Here is an 18234-nt window from a genome sequence, read left to right on the forward strand (position 1 = left end):
GATTTTTCTTTTTTCAAATCCTAAACGGCCATAATTATTTCTCTATTTTGCCTTTACTAAATAATTATCTATTTAAAAAAAAAAAGAGAGAGAGAGAAAGGTAGACTGTAGAAGAAAAAATTATTTTCCACCTAAACTTTGATAAAAAATTGACACCCCTGACTTCGAAAAATTTATTTTTCCACCCATCTATTTATTATGATTTCTTTTTGGTAAGTAAGAGTATGCATAAATAAAGAAAAAAAGCCTACCAAAATGGTCGGAAACAACTCAAGTTTATCCTATCCGAAGGAGAAGAACAATGAGTAGAACAAAGGAAGAAGGTTTGAACCTGAAAAAAATAAAAAACTAACCTAAACAAAACAAAATAACAAAATTAATTCCTCTTGAATGCCTATCAAAGATCCTACCAAGATAGTATTCAAGAGGACTTGAGAACAAAAACAATAACAAGCTTTACAATCAATGAGGAGGCCTGTCCAAATGTTCAAACTTTACAAAAAATTCACTAACACATGACTAAACTCAATACTTTGCAGCCACAAGCAGAAGGGATGGATCAGAGCGAGCCAAATAGGAGGGTATACAACGTAATATTTCTAGATAAGAGCCTGAGGTGAGCCTTCTTGAAACACTGAAACAAAGCAAAACCTTCAGTAGAGATGATTCTTGGCCAAGGGGACAGCAAGCTGATTCTAGAGTCAGGGGGAAGAGCAGCAGCAAAACCATTACAAGAAGAAATTCCCAGGAGCAGATTGGATGCAGACTGCAGAAGACATTCTGCAGTAATCCCGGTGAAAACAGAGTTTTTCGAAGGAATTCTGCAGATCATGACAGCAGAATGAATTCCAGGCAAGCAAATAAGTTTTATCCAACAAAAATCTGCAGAAGAAAGCTGCAGAATATTCCAGGCAGTTCCAGAAAGGCAGATCAGATTCATGTAGTAAAGCAGAAAAAATATTCCAGCGCAGCAGTCCAGAGTCTTCCAAGTTGCAGCAGAACCTGATTAGTTGAGGAGCCAAAAAAAAAAAAAAAAAAAACGTTTTGCCTATTGTTACATCAATATCATGATGACACATGATATACATTGAGAAGAAAAGTTCAGGCCTTTTATTGGTTACATCAATTATCAACATCCATCTTTAGTATCTTTCATTCATTTGTTTACTTTTCATTTTGGGTTCTACAAGGAAGAAAGTTGGTCGAGTTGTTGAATTACCAAAGGCAAAGGAGATGAAAGAGCAATTAGATGGAAGAACAATTGTTGCATCACCTAGAATATGATGTGAATCAGGAAGATGTGTCGACCTTTTTCTCTCAATATGCTAAGGTATTAGCTATTCCCATATTTTGATATTGATGATTTACTTGCCTTAAACTGAGTGATAAAAATCCATCAGTAGCTGCCTCCCAAGAGAATTAGATTTGGTGCTGTATATTTGTTTTAAGTGATCCGACTCTTATCATTTCAAACTCTATGTTGGAGTAATTACATAAGTAAGGTTCTCCACAACTGATTATGTTCCTAACTATTTAAGGTTAATAGCGTGAGGTTGCCTCGGCATGTAGCAGATAAAAGGTTGTTTTGCGATACTGTTTTGATTGAGTTTTCAACAGAGGAAGATGCAGAAAACGTTTTGAAGAAAAGCTTGGTTTATGCAGGTGTTGATCTAGAACTGAAGCCAAAGTAAGTTGCGGTTGGGATTTTGGTTTATCTCATTATTATTGCAATGAGACTTTTCAGAAGTATTAAACAATGAGATTTTCATAAGTCTTGAAATTAGATTTTATAGTATTGTTTCTCTGTCACAATGTATTCCACATATCTAGTCATGATACGAAGATGTTTAAAATAATCATTTTTCCTTGTTGGTAATGTTTTATGGCTTTTGGCATTAGAGTTTATATATAGGCATTATGCAGAAACAAACAAGTTAAATGGACAAATGAAGTTTCTTCTATGAATCTTGCTTACATTTATTAAAAAACTAGATGGCTTTCTCTTTTGTTTGTCTCCATGTTGAAACTTCTATGTCTATGTTGCGTGTTCTCATGGATTTTCTTTACCATTCAGGAAAGAATTTGATGAAGAACAAGCCAAGGAGGTCAAGAAGTTGAGAAATTTTGTCCACATATGCATTCGAGTCACAAAAACAATTCAAATCCTGAAGCAAAGTAATTTAGAACACTATATGAGCTCTATTTGTCCTAGTGTCCACTCCAAAGCAAACAATCATAACCAAATTTTCTGCACTCATGATGATGGTTGTTATCCGAAGGCCTTAATTGTTGGATTCACATTGAAGAATGCAGTAAGTCGGGACAAAAATGAGACTTGTGAGACAGCTGATGATAGTGCAAATAAAGTAAATGGAGAACTAGATTCCACAGAAAATGTTACTAAAGAAAATGAGCAGATGGGCAGATAATGAAGATGGAGAGAAGACGTATGAATGAAGATTCCATGGAAAGGGGAAAAGAAAGAGAAGAGAAATCTGCAGTTGCTGCCTATAAGGATGTCATGAATGTCATGCATGAGGATTTGAAGGGTGTTTTCAAAAAATTTGGCACTGTTAAGGTACCATGATAGTTCCTCGTTATCTGGTTCAGATTATATGGTTTTTACTCTTCATCTTTTTTTTTTTTTCCTTTGTTTTAATTCTCATTTTTTGGCCACAGAAAATCATATAAAAGGACCTGGAGAAGTAGATGACATGACAAAATTAAAGAAGAGAGGCGATATAGCAACGAAGTCAAAGATGAGAAGACAAAAAATTGTACCGACACTATCATCAACATCTTCTATCACCATCACGTCCTTCCTTTTATGTCTTTTTCATTAAAATCAAAAACCTAAACCTTAATTTATCATTCACACTTGTCATCAACACCAATTTGGACATCCGAAAAAGAACCCAAACAAAACACCAATTGGAAAATAACAATTTTATAACAGGCAAAAATAAGATTCTAGCCTCGCTAATTACTTTGAAAGTTTAATTTTTTTGTTAAATATAGGGTTCATTTTTTATTTTAAAAAAATATATAAATTTTAGAGTTAGTATTGTAAGAATTTTATAAATATTCAAGAGACAAACTTTATTTAGTTTCCGCAGAGATATTTTCATCTTTTTACCAATTTTAATTAAAAATTTAATATATTTTATTAACAAATGTAATTGTCAAGGGGAAAGATTGAACTTTTAAAACGTTTCATCAAATTTTGGGGGGAAAATGTCATTCGGCCTGGCTATAAAACACTAGACTCGTCATTATCCTTCAAAGAGCATTACAGAGACTCCACCTTCCTATCTCAAAGGATATTCTGACACTTACCCACTTTAACTATGATGATGATGAAGAAGCCCCTTCGAAGACGAGGAAATTCAGAGATTCTGATGCAAAAGTGGATAAAACTTCCCCTGAAATGGGTGAAGAAGCAACTCAAGTTTCTGCCCACCACACATTGCCATCCATGCCCAAACATCTTGTCAAAATCCTGTTAACAAAAACCATAATTATCTCTAAACGAAAAGAAGAAAAAATTTACTAACGTTCTTAATCAAATGTGTATCCAGATCACCTTCTTGCCAAGTCCTGCAATGGAAACAAAGTCGGAGACTTTGAAACATCAAGGGCTTGACATGCAGAAGCCATAGCTTGAGCTTCATCTTCAGTGGCATGTCTGCACCTTTGTCACAGCTTGGCCTTCCAACATCCTCTCTTTCTCTCACCCAACAAAAGAAAATTAACAAACCCAACTACCAAGATTTATAACTCTTCTTCTTCTACCTTAATTGAAAGGGGAGAAAACTTGAGAATTCTAACATTGAGCCAATGACAATTCTACAAAGTTTATTTTTCCTGCTGTCACTGGTTGTCTATTTCCAACATTTAAATGAAAATGTTTGTCGTATGGTACCTAACAACTTCCTATTCTTGAACAGAGTAACTGCAGTGAAAACTAAGAAACTAATGCAAAAACGAGGTAGATACTAAGCAAATAATAGAAGATTTACATCAACTTAACTCCCATCACTGGTAAAATTGTCTTTCTATTACAAATACCATATTAATTTTGCTTAATCTACTTCACCTGTTGTAGCTATAAAATATAGGCATAAAGAACAAACTAAAAGAATTTGAACTAAGAACATAAACTTGATATATATGTCATGAAACATTAAATTAAACTTAATAGGTAACAAAACGCCTAGAGATTGAACAGCTACATCATGCTCATTCTCCCACAAAACAAACAGTACAAGAAAATAAAAGGCCTTGATGGTGTCACACAACTCAAAACTAATCCCAAAATTGATTCCGGGATTTCATTACTCTCATGCTACTTCAACTTTCTGAGCTTTATTCGGGCGACCAGTTGCAGAATCATTTTCTCTAAAGCGAGGGTGCTTACCACCTCTATTGTTTTTTCCTCCCCTGCATGGGATAATCAAAATTTAATAGGTAAGAACCAAAAGCTGGGTCAGTTTCCCAAGATGGTGACTATGAAGAGGAGACAACAGCATCAATGCCAAAGGGCTATCCTCTAGATATTGCATAATCCAGAAAAAAACAGAAAATAGTTGAAGTCATAAGCAATAACTGACCTTCCTCGGTGGTTACCACCCTTATTTTCACGGTGTCGTTCTTGATTACCTCGGAGTAGGCTCCAATATTCCTTTTCAGCCTCACCTGAGAACACAAGTAGTATACCAACACCCCCAGTGTCACATAACTAGTAATGTCTAATTAATGAAAGTTACAAGGTCATTAAAGGGCAAACAAATTGATTTCATCACATGGTCAATAGTCACAACAGACAATAATAGGTGAAACATTATCAATTACTGGTCCTAGATTCTCATATTAAAAAGCTATCTTCCAAGACTAGAAAGAATAAAGAAAAGATGTGTATGAATCAGGACACCGCAGAATGTTTAGCATACATATCTTGCAATGAAAAGTTAAAACCATACAACAAAGCATCAACAAATAATGTTTTGAAAGGAAATTTTTTTAGTTGTTACATACCAGTAACTGGTTCTAGAATGGCAATAAAATTCTTGACAATCAGGCCACCTTCTTTGGCTAGGACTGCAGCTGCCCGAGCCTTTTGAGCTCCTTCAGGCTCTTCAAATCTAATATATCCAGATTCAGCTCCAATCTTGAAATCAATGAACTTCACATACATAAAAACAAAATGTGAAGACAATTGTCAAAAGCCAGTAAAGTCAAGACCAACAACTTTGAAAAAGCTACTCAATTTCAGTCTTGCTTTTCAGAAAAAAATAAATAATAATCTAAGGGAATAGTGATGAAAAGACGAAACATACAAGAGCTAGCATAAGCAACAGTAACTGAAACCACAATCATCCAAGTAGAATAATAGAAAATGGCTACAAATTTCAATAATAGAAACAGATTCATGGATACTATAAAGAACTCCTAAAAAATAAACTTCAATGAAAATCAACACTAACTAAGATGCAATGAAGACATATAATCTAAAACAGATAATGGGGAACCATCATGGTACCTTAACAGTGCCAAATTGTTTGAAAATACCCTTCAAATCCTCACGCATTACGACATTCATGTCATCTTTATAGGCAGCAATTGCGGATTTTTCTTCTTTTTCTTCTCCCCTTTCTGTGGAACCTTCAGATGTCTTCTCTTCATCTTCATTATCTGCCTTCTGCTCATTTTCTTTAGTAGCATTTTCTGAGGAATCTAGTTCTCCATTTACTTTCTTTGCACTATCATCAACTGACTGGTGAGTCTCTTTTTTGTCCTCAGTTACTGCATTCTTCAATGTGAATGCAACAATTAAGCCCTTCGGATAACTGTCATCATCATGAGTGCAGAAAATTAGGTTATGATTGTATACTTTGGAGTGGACATTAGGACTAATAGAGATCATATAGTGTTTCAAATTACTTTGATTCAGGATTTGAGTTGTTTTTGAGACTTGAACCCATATGCGGACGAAATTTCTCAACTTCCTCGACCTCTTTGGCTTGTTCTTCATCAAAGTCTTTCCTAAGTGGTAAAGAAAATCTATGAGAACACGCAACATAGATATAAAAATTTCAATGTGGAGACACAAACAAAAGAGAAAGCCATCAAGTTTTTTAATAAATGTAAGCAAGATTCATAGAAGAAACTTCATTTGTCCATTTAACTTGTTTGTTTCTGCTTATTGCCTATATATAAACTCTAATGCCAAAAACCATAAAACATTACCAACAAGGAAAAATGATTATTTTAAACATGTTCATATCATGGATAAATATGTGGAATACATTGTGAAAGAGAAACAATACAATATAACCTAATTGTCAAACTTATGAAAATCCCATTGTTTAATACTACTGAAAAGTGTCATTGAAATAAATATGAGATAAACCAATATCCCAACCACAACTTACTTTGGCTTCAGTTCTAGATCAACACCTGCATAAACCAAGCTTTTCTTCAAAACATTGTCTGCATCTTCCTCTGTTGAAAACTCAATCAAAGCAGTACCACAAAACAACCTTTTATCTGCTACATGCCGAGGCAACCTCACGCTATTAACCTTAAATAATTAGGAAGATAATCAATTATAAAAAGAACTTTACTTATGTAATTGCTCCAACAAAGAGTCCGAAATTATAAGAGTCAGATCACCTAAACAAATATATAGCATCAAATCTAAAGTAAGAACCCACTTCTCTTGGGAAGCAGCTACTGACGGATTTTTATCACTCAATTTAAGGCAAGTAAACCATCAACATCAAAAAATGGGAATAGCTAATACCTTAGCATATTGAGAGAAAAAGGTCGACACATCTTCCCGATTCACATCATATTCTAAAGGTGATGCTGCAATTGTTCTTCCATCTAATTGCTCTTTCATCTCCTCTACCTTCGGTAATTCAGCAATACGACCAACATTTTTCCCTGCAGGACCCAAAATGAAAAAGTAAACAAACGAGTGAAATATACATTGGAAGATACTAACAAATGGATGTTGATAACTGATGTAACCAATAAAAAGCCAGAACTTTTCTTCTCAATATAACACTATACATAAATTAACCATCAACTGGGATAAGTTGGAGAGAGAGCTTAGAAAATTTTACAATTTAAATAAAAATGGAGAAAAACGACTTCAAAAGCAATAAACACGTTTAAAATGCTAAATAGACCATGCCTAGATAAAATTAAACCAAGCCAAAAGATCTTATTTTAGCTCCATTAGACTAGTATAATTATTTTCTTTTTTGGTATCCCAAATTCCATAATGAAAATTTTCTATTATAAATGCCATGTACTATTTCCTCGAATACAAACATAGATTTAGTCAGAAGTTCACCGTCATCAGAAAGTTTAAGAGAAGTAGATTTTCTAAGAGTTTCAGCCACGGCATTCAATTTATCTTCTGGTATGTCTCCTGCCTTCGCATTGCCCAATTTTAAATGATCTTTCATCTTCTTGAACGAACAAATCAGCGCCAAACTAACCACTACACTCTCAGTCAAGATCAACAAAAACACTTGTACAAAATTCAAATACTCAAAAAAAAAAAAAAAAAATGAAAACCTCTCGGTTAGACAAGAAACAAAAGCCCACTGTTGGTCTCCAATAATAAAATTTTCCTTTAAAAAATCAAAACAAATAAATGACAGATTGAGGATACTCGCATCCTGGCTTTCACTAATCTTTTTTCTGAGAAACCCATCCGTAGGAATATTGCTATCGCTGAAGTAAAACTCGACCTGCAAAATACAAACATTAAAAGGAAAACAAATAACTGAAGTTATCAAACGAAAAAGTTAATTAAAAAGAAAAACAATAAAAACATTTCAAAGAGTCTAGCAGGTGGAAGTTAAAAAGAAAGACCTGTCTGAGCACAGCTTTAGCTGTTTCTTCATCCAAGGACGCCATTATTATGGTTGTAAGTAAAGAGAGAGGGAGACACAGAATGTTTAGGGTTTTGGGGATATTTTAGTTTCGGGCAAACTAAGAAAATAGAGATAACAATGCATAAGATGCTCTAGTGTTTAAGCTCAACTACAGCTTTGGCACGCTTCTCGTGGCGACCTTTGGCCGCCGCTTACAATAACCATTCTTTTAAACCCGGTTCGACCGAACCAATTCAACCTGGGCCTGCCCAACAGCCCTCAAGTTAGTCGTGCTGACATCAACGTATTGATTTACGAATTTTGTAATTGTTAAACCATCTGACATTAGCATTTTGTTATACAACTTTTCGCAATTATCGAGTCTTGGCAATCCATCTTATAAAAAATATGTATCATGTACCATTAAACTGCTTAGACCGCAATTCTGTGGGGTTATACATAGTTATATTCTAAATATTATTCTGATCAAACTTATGAAGACTCAGATTGAGTCTTTGATTAGGTCAAGACATAATCACGGAAACAATGACATTAACTGTTTGTATGTGTCCTAATTTGATTAAATGTTTTTAAACTTAAACCAAGTATTGATACGATGAATAAGTCAATCACATATCAAACCGATTGACCGAATAGGTCTCTTGCCTTGAGGCAACTTTGGGCATCTTCTCTTGGATAAAATGAGTCACTGGAGAGCTTTGTCTACCTCAGAATTCACGGACATACCAACAAGAATCTAAAATGTTTATTTATCAATTAGTATTTTATTTTCACTCAAAAATTACGGGACATTATCTTGCAGCTTTTTCTTTATGACCCCAATAATTTATGAACCATTACACTGCTATAAATTGATGAATATTTGGTTGTGTCATAAATTTAAATGGATGAAACCTACATATTAATTGGAAAAAAAAAAACAGAAAGGAAGACCTGAACAAGAGCAAACTAAGAAGAGAAGATGATTACTGAAAACAAAAACATATAATCCTTCATGCTTATAATTTATTCTCCAATGGTTTCTAACAAACAAAATGCTTAAAATTTGCCATACAAACATGCATACCAAACAGTAAGTAAGTTTAAAACCAAAAAAAAAAAAAAAGCTATGTAACTGCTGGATCAGTTTACTGCTATCAATCACTAACCATGAACGAAAGATGCAGATCATGCTTCATCAAATCATCCAAGTACAACAAATGGTCTTTTTCAAAGTAAAGTTCACCTCCCCTCAGTGATCTCATTTCTTCACGTTGTGCATATCTTTTTGTTACTAGCACCCTCTGAGTTCCACAGTTAGGACTGAGGTGATTTATTCACAAAGGGAAATAACTTAAGGGCCTGGCATCACATTCTGAATGGAAAACTCCATCATTCTATGGCAGTAAGGTTTGCTGATCTTACGGAGCAGTTTGATAAATGAGATTACATAAAGTCCTCTTCCAATTCCTGCAAGGACTTGCTTTGTGAAGCAATCTGTTTGTTAGATGTCATCTTTTCGGAGACCATCAATCCCTTGTAGCTCCTGATCTCTGCCTGTTTCTCCTTTTCAAGCCTTTCCATCTCCTCCTGCCGTTTCTGCAAAGAGATATATAAAGAGATTTTTATTAAAATATTATAGATAGATAGTATACTGATGAAAGATTCAGTATGATGGAGTTCTAACTGAATATCAAAAACTAAAGATATTATAAATTAAGAACTCTCTCTATTAATAAACCAGATATATCAATATAAATGTACAAGGTAATGCAGTTTGCATGTTTTGGACACAAATAACAGAGCTAAGAATATAGGAAATGCATAACAGTGTAAAATTCAAAACTAGTTCCCAGACCATGAGCAGATAGATCATCTAAAACTAAGTATAGGATTTCAGGAATCTGACATTAAGACACCCACATTACAGAACAAGATACTGGATATTTGCCATTTACATAACTAAAACTTAGACACCACTGACATGTCTATAGTTTTCATATTAGGACTTGGAATATTCACAACATCAAGAATAAATATTAATTAACGAGGAGATTGCAAGAAATAAAACTCACTTTATCTCTCAGCTGAAGTTTCCTCTCAGCTCTTTCTGCAGCATTTGCTGCTTCTCGCTCAGCTGCAACCATGCAACAAACAGAAAATGACCATGAGAAAATGAAAAAAGATGCAGAAGAACTAAATTCACGAACAATATAAGATAAACTTAGAACAAAAAACCAAAGTATTGAGCATGATTTCCTTCAAGATGGAATAACAGAATGGTAAGAAATCATTTGATAAACAACAAAGAAAATGAAGCTACCTTTTAAATCCGGTTTCCTTTCCACTTTTGTTTTGTTCAATCTATTAACTATCTCATTTATCCGCTTCTCCACCCTCACAGTGCGAACCTAAGTTTAGCATCAAACCCATTCAAAATTCCATCCATCAGAATCAAGCCAACCCAACAAACACCAAAAAGTCTCAATGCTTGCAACTCACAGAAAATAAAAACACATACACCAGAAAAAAAAAAAAATGTTACCATTTTTGAATTGTGGAAACCAACTTGGCCAACATCCATGGAACCAGTTTTCTTTAAATTGGACCATGGAGTGTAAACAACATCAATATTATTCACCTTGTTGCCTACCACATAAATAAACGGATTAGTACAACACCACAATGCTTACAAATACTTTTTTTTTTTTTTTTTGCAATTTGCAGTCACAGACTCTATATCTCCAAAGCTATCAACATATATTTACCCATATCAGATAGAAATCAATAAATATTTTATCACTTCAGTCTAGCCTTTTATAATCATCAAAAACATAATATGAAAAAACAATCACATAAACACACTCATAATTGATTGAATTATAAGCTGAAAATCAGTCAAGAAAGATTATACCTTGAATAGAATTTGCTTTGACAAGCTGAGCACAATCTTCCAAAACGCCTTCACTTATATCATCAATAGTCTGACCTCTGTGCAATCGTAAATAAACATGAGCAGAAGACATTTTATCCACATGAAACCTGCAAAAAAAAAAAAAATTAAATTAACAATTAATCAATAAATTAGATTCAATTGAATGTAAAATTAGGGTTTTAAAAAGTACCAAATGTCTTCGGGGAAGCCGTATTTTATGAGTTCCTCGTTCTCGTACTTGTCGAGACCCATGAAGATGGGGTAATCGCCTGCCTCTGGTCGGGCTTTGAAGTAGAAAACCATCTTGATCCTTGTTTGGCACTTACGATTCGAGACCAGAGACTGTCTTAGTCTTCCTCCTATAGCCGATCGCTTGAGAGTCTTCTGGTATTTTCAGGCCCTGGTGTTTGGATACGAGATTTGTCGTTTCCCAGATTGAAGTTAGCTTACTCTATACACTGTTCCGTTGATTAATCCATGCCATTTATTTATTTATTTTGTCATAATATGCTTCATGTTTCCCATTTCTTTCCTGCCTATGGGCCCTATTTTAACACTATGGGCCAAACCAAGTTTCAAATCTTATGGACATGAGTGTATTCGGATTGTGTTAGTAAGACTAAAACGAGGTAAAAACTCGAAGTAAACCTCTCACTTAGTTTGAATTCAGTTTAATTATATTTTCGACAATATTGTCACTTCTTTAATCACATTATTTATCTTTTTAATAGTATTATTTATTTCATAAATAACATTTTAATAATATTTTATATCAATTCGAATAAACTTGAATTAAATCATATAAATTTGCATAAACTCGAGCTAACCCTAAGTTTGGTTTAGCTCAACTCAAATTAAATCCACCCTTAGTCATGATCTAACTTTTTTATTCAATAAAAATAAGTGCAATGTTATATTTATATTTTTAAATATATAATTAGATATACAAATAATATATCATTATGTGATTGAGTATTACTTAATTTTTACTTCAGAATCACCAACTTACTTGTCATTTGTGTATTCCATTCAAAAGCAAGTATATATAATTTTATTATTAAAATAAAAAATTCATGTGAACAATATCTTTTATCATCATTTACGCTATCCGTGTTTATTCGAAAAGGCAAAACACATATAAAATCAATCAATTGTATAAGATACATAATTTGAATATTTAATTGGGTATAGTTTTATCAATAAAACTATGATTACATATTTTTAATATATAATTTAGATACACAGATGATATATTATCATATAATTGAATGATTTAGAATTAATATAAAATAACACTCAATCATATAATAACTTAATATTTATGTATATAAATTAAATATAAAAAAATATATACATATAATATTATTCTAGTTTTATTATAGAAATTATCGGATCGAGGAGAACTTGGATCTACCATAACGGTAACAATACCTAAATTAAAGAAGAAAATGATTGTAAACACAACACCCTCAACTCATTTTTGTCAATAACCATCTTATTCCACATTGAATGAATGTGCCAACCAATTTTCATTAGAGAAAAAAAACAAAGTGTCTAAAGTCAATTTTTATTAAAAGGTAGGTTGGCCGAATGGTTGGCCCACCCGGCCAATCAATTTTCATTAAAAAAGAAAAGTGACTGAAGCCAATATCACCAATTTAATTCTTGAAACCAAATAATTAAAGCCCATTGTTGTGTCAATTTCGATTCAGCAATCACGGGAGAACTGATAAGTGGCAATAATGATTCCAGAAAAGCAGAAACATTTATAGCCACATGATACATTACCAGTTCTTGCCCACTTGGCCTCTCTGCAATGGATTGAACCGTTCAAACTTTCTATACAAAGAACGTTTCTCTTTTATATTTATGATGATGGAACTTGGAACCGAAACCATGCTTCAAAAGTTATTCCCATCAGAAAAAAAAATCATAAAGGGCTGAATGGCAATAAAGTTGGAATCCCCTGGACCTGGTTCAGTTGCTGCGGATACATGAGGATTCACTGTTTTCACTTCAATCTTAAAAAGACAGTCTGAATCTGACCAAGTTACCCGTTAACCCAAAAAAAGAAAGTTGGAGTCTCTGTCCAAGGCATTGCAGAGGACTGTGACTTCCAAAGCTTCTCGATAAGCTCTTTATGTTTATCTTTTGACTTCAAGGAATCTAAGGGAAGAGATTTTCCATTCACAAATAAGATAAATAAATGTATAATGATATACCTAATTAATTTTGAATATAGATAGTTTTTAATATTAAAATTAAATATTATTTTATTTATAATTTATAATTTATAACTGAATAGATATAATTTTATTAAATAAAAAACCCCTTTATACTAAGAAAAGGCAACCATTACAATGAAGACAGCAATAGCTCAATCCTTTATTACAATTCAACCATATCAAAACCTTCAATCTATAAGGGTGCCTAGAATCAAAAACCCAAAAAATAAAATAAAATAAAATAAAATTTGTGACCATTACTGGCATTGTATACTGAGAACACTAACTCACAACCAGCATATTTTGAACTTGCCAATAATAAAGTTTTTTTAAGTAGTAATCATCCTATTGTCACACCAACAGAGATAAAAATTCAGCCTTAGGAGAATGATTACAGCACCTAAGAATTTCAGATAAATGAATTAACCCAGAAAAAATAAAAAACACACACACAAACAAACTACAATCTAAGCATCATACTTGCAGAGGTTCTCGAATCCCATGTAGTCATGTGCTTCAATCATCTTGATCATGTTTGATATACCAATTCCACCTATCGACAGAAGAAAGCATCAGTTTCAGAATTTGAAAAGTAATATGATATCTAAATGAAACTGATGTTATAAAGCCAAGCAACAGAGAAATCAGCACCAACCTAGAGATATTGCACTAACAAATATTGTAAAGGCTAAAATGAAGATGATAAGCGACGCCCTTCCTAATAAAATAATCAGTTTTCTCACGACATGCTGCCCAATAAATGCAGCAACAGTAGCCACAGCAACAAAGTAGAGAGCTGCCAAAAAAAGAAAAAAAGATCCATTGCAATGCAATTTACATTGAGTTTTTCTTTGGAAAGATGTTTTTCTAATGTTAAGAAATTACAAAAGTATGAATCGCAAACAAATATTTGGATGCCAGCGGGTTGCATACCGTAAGGAACAGGAAAACGTTTCAGAAGGTAATATTCTACAACTGACATGGATGAGGAGAAGGTCATAGCAAAGGTAGCAGTGGCACTTGAGACCTGCATAGAAGTGATCAAGAAGATCAAAACTTAAAATATTAGCAATGCTTTATCTCAGAGAACATAACTTTCATGTAAAGACAGCCATCTTTGCCTCTACTTTGTCCTAGTTCTAGTAAAGCACATCTCCACCAACAGTGGGTTTTAAATCTTTGAGGTTGTTATGTAACAAACATTATGTGCATCACTTACAAAAAAAAAAATAAAACATTACGTGCATCGCCACATATTGAAAAAGAATATATTACCAAATTAATGCTCCAATCTTAACCTGATAATTCTGTCTAGTCATTAGTGCCCAAATTTTTGACAAGAATTGGAGTTGGGAACAATAAAGGAAGCAAAAAATCACTTACTTGCAGAAGCTAATATTAATGAATATGAGCTTTGCCTTCCAACACAAAAGTTAATCAGGTATAGTTCAAGAGGTACAATGATTAAGATCATCATTAACATTACCCACCTGAGGAGGAACTCCCAGCTCCAAAAACAGTGGACCCATGATAAATCCTCCTCCTAGTCCAAGCAGCCCACCAACAATGCCAGCCAATACTCCGAAGGCACAATAGGTAGCAAGCTGGTGCACTTGTAAACATTTTCCATCATCTCCCTTTGAAGCTATTACTCTATTTCCTTTGTACAAGCTAACAGCCTCATACAGAGATACCCCAAAAGAAACTGGGATCTGCAAAACAGACTCGTGGTCAAATTCGGCTGTGCTCAGGTATCATGTCTCAATCACAGTGGCCAAAGCAGAGAAAAACATAAAGATAAAAAGGTAAGAAGTCCAATAATGAAATAAAATGTACCTGCATTAAATTCAATACCCAATATGCTACGGAACATGTAGATGTATAATTCTGTAGCCAAAGTCATTAATTTTGGTTAAACCTGAATACTGCATAACAAGAAACTTGGATATGTACTATCATGGTAAGAGACAGCAGAAGAAACAAAACCTTGGTGATTTGTAGTCCAAGGAATGCAACCCAAACAAATACAAGAAGTCCAAGTTCCTTCCAATAGACATTCTCCAAAATAGTCACCTGCAATTGCTAAATACATTAGATTCATGAATTCTTTATAACTCACTACACCAGACCAAAGTACTCACTTCTCGGTCCAGAGAATCCTTTTGAGTTTCACTGCTTGGACCACTGGGGAGAGGCTTATACTGCATCTCGGCAGAACCAGCACCTGCCAGAAAAGGAAAAATAGGTAGGATGATTCAAGGTTGATAACATATGAGCAAGTATGATCCAATGGTCTTTGGATATAACTAACATAAGAGCAAGTATATGTACCATTAGATTCCAAAAGCTTCGCAGCCTCCTAAAATTGAAACCAAGTTCAAATGGTTAAAATCAATTCTTGGGACATCAACAACTTCATTACAATCAAACTTTGACCATGGATTTTATATGTTCATACTTGATTTTCAGTGAATTAGAAGACAAGATAGGCAGAAAACCATCCTTAACAATGGACTCTAAAGTTTGAAAGTTTTCACCACTTAAAATATTTTGAACTAAAATGATAACTTGAACTTATGGAATTTTAAATAGCATGGAATAAATCAGGCTCCTTATAAATATGACAGGAGAGACTACAAATTATAATTTAGTGGGATGGTCCTCCGTTTATACAAGGAGTGTGCACTGACTGGTACTCAAAGCAAAATATCTATACAACTAGATGACATTACCTCTTTCATAATGGTTTCTTTTTTCCATGTCTCGACACCCTTGAAGAATGCCTTGGTTGATGTACCTACAAACCATCATAATCAACATAAGTTATTAAAGTAAGCTTCCCAACAGGGGGAGCTGCAGCTTTATTAACCATTACCTAAAAAGAGAACAATGAGTAGAACCGTGACCATCCAGTCAGCGAATATAACATTGAATGCAACACCTATACTGATTCCCAGCATGAGCATTGGTTGAATCAGCAAAGCAAGATCATAGTCAATGATGGGCATATCAATTGTAGGATGCCTTAGCTTAAGGTTATAGTAAACGGTTGAGCCTGCCGCACCCATAATCATGCCTGAAACCCATAAAAAAGGAGGAGATTTTAAATTACAGAAGAATCAACTTGGTTTAATGTCTTTACTTTGTAACTACTGTCGATGATTCCACTAAAAGGAGAACCCAGAATTTCTGTTAACATAAATAATTACGCACACATCACATTTTAATCTGTCACACTAAGAACTTTGGCCCTATTGAATTCAGTCGTTGACAAATAACAAACAGAACTCACAAAAAATATTTACAGCTAAATTCATGAAACAACAGTATCAAAAGAGAAATCTAGGTGTATCACCACAATGATTAAAGTTTTCAAATCTAAACTTAAACATAGTTAAGATTTAAAGTCATTAAAAGATTAATCAAGCAGGATTAGGGGAAAAAAAAAGTGAGTGGCCGTCATGTCAAGGAAACATATTCAATTGCATGAATCGCATAATCCTGTGTGCTCAAATATTTAAAACGTCTTAAACTTTAAAATAGTGTTTAACTCCATGCCAATCTGAACTTTTTGAGGCCATCTGAGCCCACACTACAATAATAATAATAATAATAGAATCTTTAACTTTGCAGTTTATTATTTATTGTTTCTACTTTTCCCCATTTTAGAAACAAATGAACAAGCATCCGAACAACCAGTCTCTTTTAACCTTCTCTTTAAATTGAATTTTAAAAACAAAGATTCATGATTCATCAGTCTCTTACATTTTGAAATAGCTGTGGCTGATTTTGCATCAAACCCAATAATCAGGGTAAGCATGGGAACAAAAATTCCACCACCACCGACTCCACCCACACTTCCAAAAGCAGCTCCGAAGAATCCAATAATAGTGCCCAGAACAATTTGCCATCCAAATTTTATTTCCTGAAAACAACATATTTCAACTTCATTTCAGTTATTCAGTTGGAAATTTTTTTATTTTACATCCATTCAGAGAGACTATATAAACCAAAAGTTAATGCACATAAAAACAGACCCACCAACATTTACTAAAAATAATTGAAACAGGACAATAGAGACTGTCAGTTTTCATTATCTATTAAATAATAAATAATAGCTTGAAGAATCTAATTACCAAAGGTTGAAAGTTTGGGAGAGTATTCAACTCACCGGCCAAACATGGTGATAACCAGATTGATCAGATTGCCATAAGAAATTAACAGTTTTGAGAAGAAAATTTGATTCTTTTTTTCCTGGTTCATTGGATCCTAAATCTTCAAGTTTTAAGCCTCTATCAGCTTTAGCAAACACAAAAGCTAACAAGAAGTTGAAGAAAACCACTAATATGGGTCTGAAAACCCGCCATTTCCCTCCAAATTCCGCCATTCGATCGAAATTTCTTCGCCAATTCTCAACAGCCCCTCACTGGACAAAGTACATACAAAAAACAAATCCCACCTGTTAAATTCTACAGAAACTCTTATCCTGGCACCAAAAATGAAGGCACGTGGTTGTTTTTATAGATTCAACGAAAATACCAGGAAAAGAACAAAAACAAGAAGAAATATTGAATCTTTGAACGTGTGATTGATTTTGCAAACCCAAGTGGATGAACTTGAGTGGAAAAGAAAGAGAGAAATTCGAATTTAAGTTATCAACTTTTTGATGGTGAATATTATCTCTGATAAAAAAATGAGACAGGAAAGCTGGAAAAGGGTCGGTGGGGAATGGAAACAGCAAAGCGAGAGTTTTTCTCCTTTATCCTTTTTTCTCTGAAAATGAATCAGAATCAATAGCATGCACTGGCCCAAGTTGATAAATAAATTTATAAAGAATGAGAAAGAAGAAGACTGAAAGTGGTGTCTGGAAAACGATCGATTGATTTTAATGCTGCGTGACAGAAATCAGTCACCATTTTATCACCAAATTTACGTGTTTCAATGAGAACAGTACTTGAATTGACATTTTGGATGTTGTTGAGGTTAGTTTAGGAATAATATGTCACAATAAAAGCCAAAAGATTTTCTCACAAGGTTTAGTGAAATAACTTTTCACCCCCTACGTTTAAAAAAAATAAAAGACTTCCACCCATTATCGACCTCCATTATTTAATTTAGTTAAATCAAAGGACAAGAATTTCATTTTATATTAGATTAAATTATTTTAATTTGTCTTTTCAAAATG

At 33.7% G+C, this 18234-nt stretch overlaps 4 protein-coding genes across 4 annotated transcripts; 1 reads left to right on the forward strand and 3 right to left on the reverse strand.

Annotated features, from left to right (window-relative positions):
• The first annotated feature begins 218 nt into the window (after positions 1 to 218).
• LOC123194661 (la protein 1-like) lies at positions 219 to 3102 on the forward strand. Its single transcript, XM_044607993.1, has 4 exons — positions 219 to 1330; positions 1539 to 1687; positions 2075 to 2578; positions 2680 to 3102. Exons 1-3 carry the CDS (start codon positions 1250 to 1252, stop codon positions 2427 to 2429), a joined length of 585 nt encoding a protein of 194 aa, XP_044463928.1. The 5' UTR covers positions 219 to 1249; the 3' UTR covers positions 2430 to 2578; positions 2680 to 3102.
• A 1039-nt stretch (positions 3103 to 4141) lies between these two features.
• Positions 4142 to 8083, reverse strand: LOC123194660 (la protein 1-like). The gene is made up of 10 exons (XM_044607992.1): positions 7888 to 8083; positions 7685 to 7763; positions 7361 to 7510; positions 6803 to 6945; positions 6432 to 6580; positions 5941 to 6042; positions 5540 to 5846; positions 5035 to 5182; positions 4611 to 4695; positions 4142 to 4440 (listed from the first exon to the last, which is right to left on the reverse strand). Exons 1-10 carry the CDS (start codon positions 7930 to 7932, stop codon positions 4341 to 4343), a joined length of 1308 nt encoding a protein of 435 aa, XP_044463927.1. The 5' UTR covers positions 7933 to 8083; the 3' UTR covers positions 4142 to 4340.
• A 796-nt stretch (positions 8084 to 8879) lies between these two features.
• Positions 8880 to 11350, reverse strand: LOC123194663 (coiled-coil domain-containing protein 25). The gene is made up of 6 exons (XM_044607994.1): positions 11015 to 11350; positions 10804 to 10931; positions 10435 to 10538; positions 10213 to 10300; positions 9965 to 10026; positions 8880 to 9488 (listed from the first exon to the last, which is right to left on the reverse strand). Exons 1-6 carry the CDS (start codon positions 11125 to 11127, stop codon positions 9336 to 9338), a joined length of 648 nt encoding a protein of 215 aa, XP_044463929.1. The 5' UTR covers positions 11128 to 11350; the 3' UTR covers positions 8880 to 9335.
• A 1829-nt stretch (positions 11351 to 13179) lies between these two features.
• On the reverse strand, positions 13180 to 17938 carry LOC123194664 (sulfite exporter TauE/SafE family protein 3-like). The gene is made up of 12 exons (XM_044607995.1): positions 17221 to 17938; positions 16815 to 16974; positions 15925 to 16125; positions 15782 to 15846; positions 15381 to 15408; positions 15191 to 15273; positions 15036 to 15122; positions 14886 to 14936; positions 14540 to 14761; positions 13983 to 14076; positions 13705 to 13845; positions 13180 to 13602 (listed from the first exon to the last, which is right to left on the reverse strand). The coding sequence occupies exons 1-12, from the start codon at positions 17434 to 17436 to the stop codon at positions 13517 to 13519; spliced, it is 1434 nt and encodes a 477-aa protein (XP_044463930.1). The 5' UTR covers positions 17437 to 17938; the 3' UTR covers positions 13180 to 13516.
• Positions 17939 to 18234: the final 296 nt, after the last annotated feature.

This window comes from Mangifera indica, chromosome 13 (assembly GCF_011075055.1).
Source record: "Mangifera indica cultivar Alphonso chromosome 13, CATAS_Mindica_2.1, whole genome shotgun sequence".
NCBI lineage: Eukaryota > Viridiplantae > Streptophyta > Magnoliopsida > Sapindales > Anacardiaceae > Mangifera > Mangifera indica.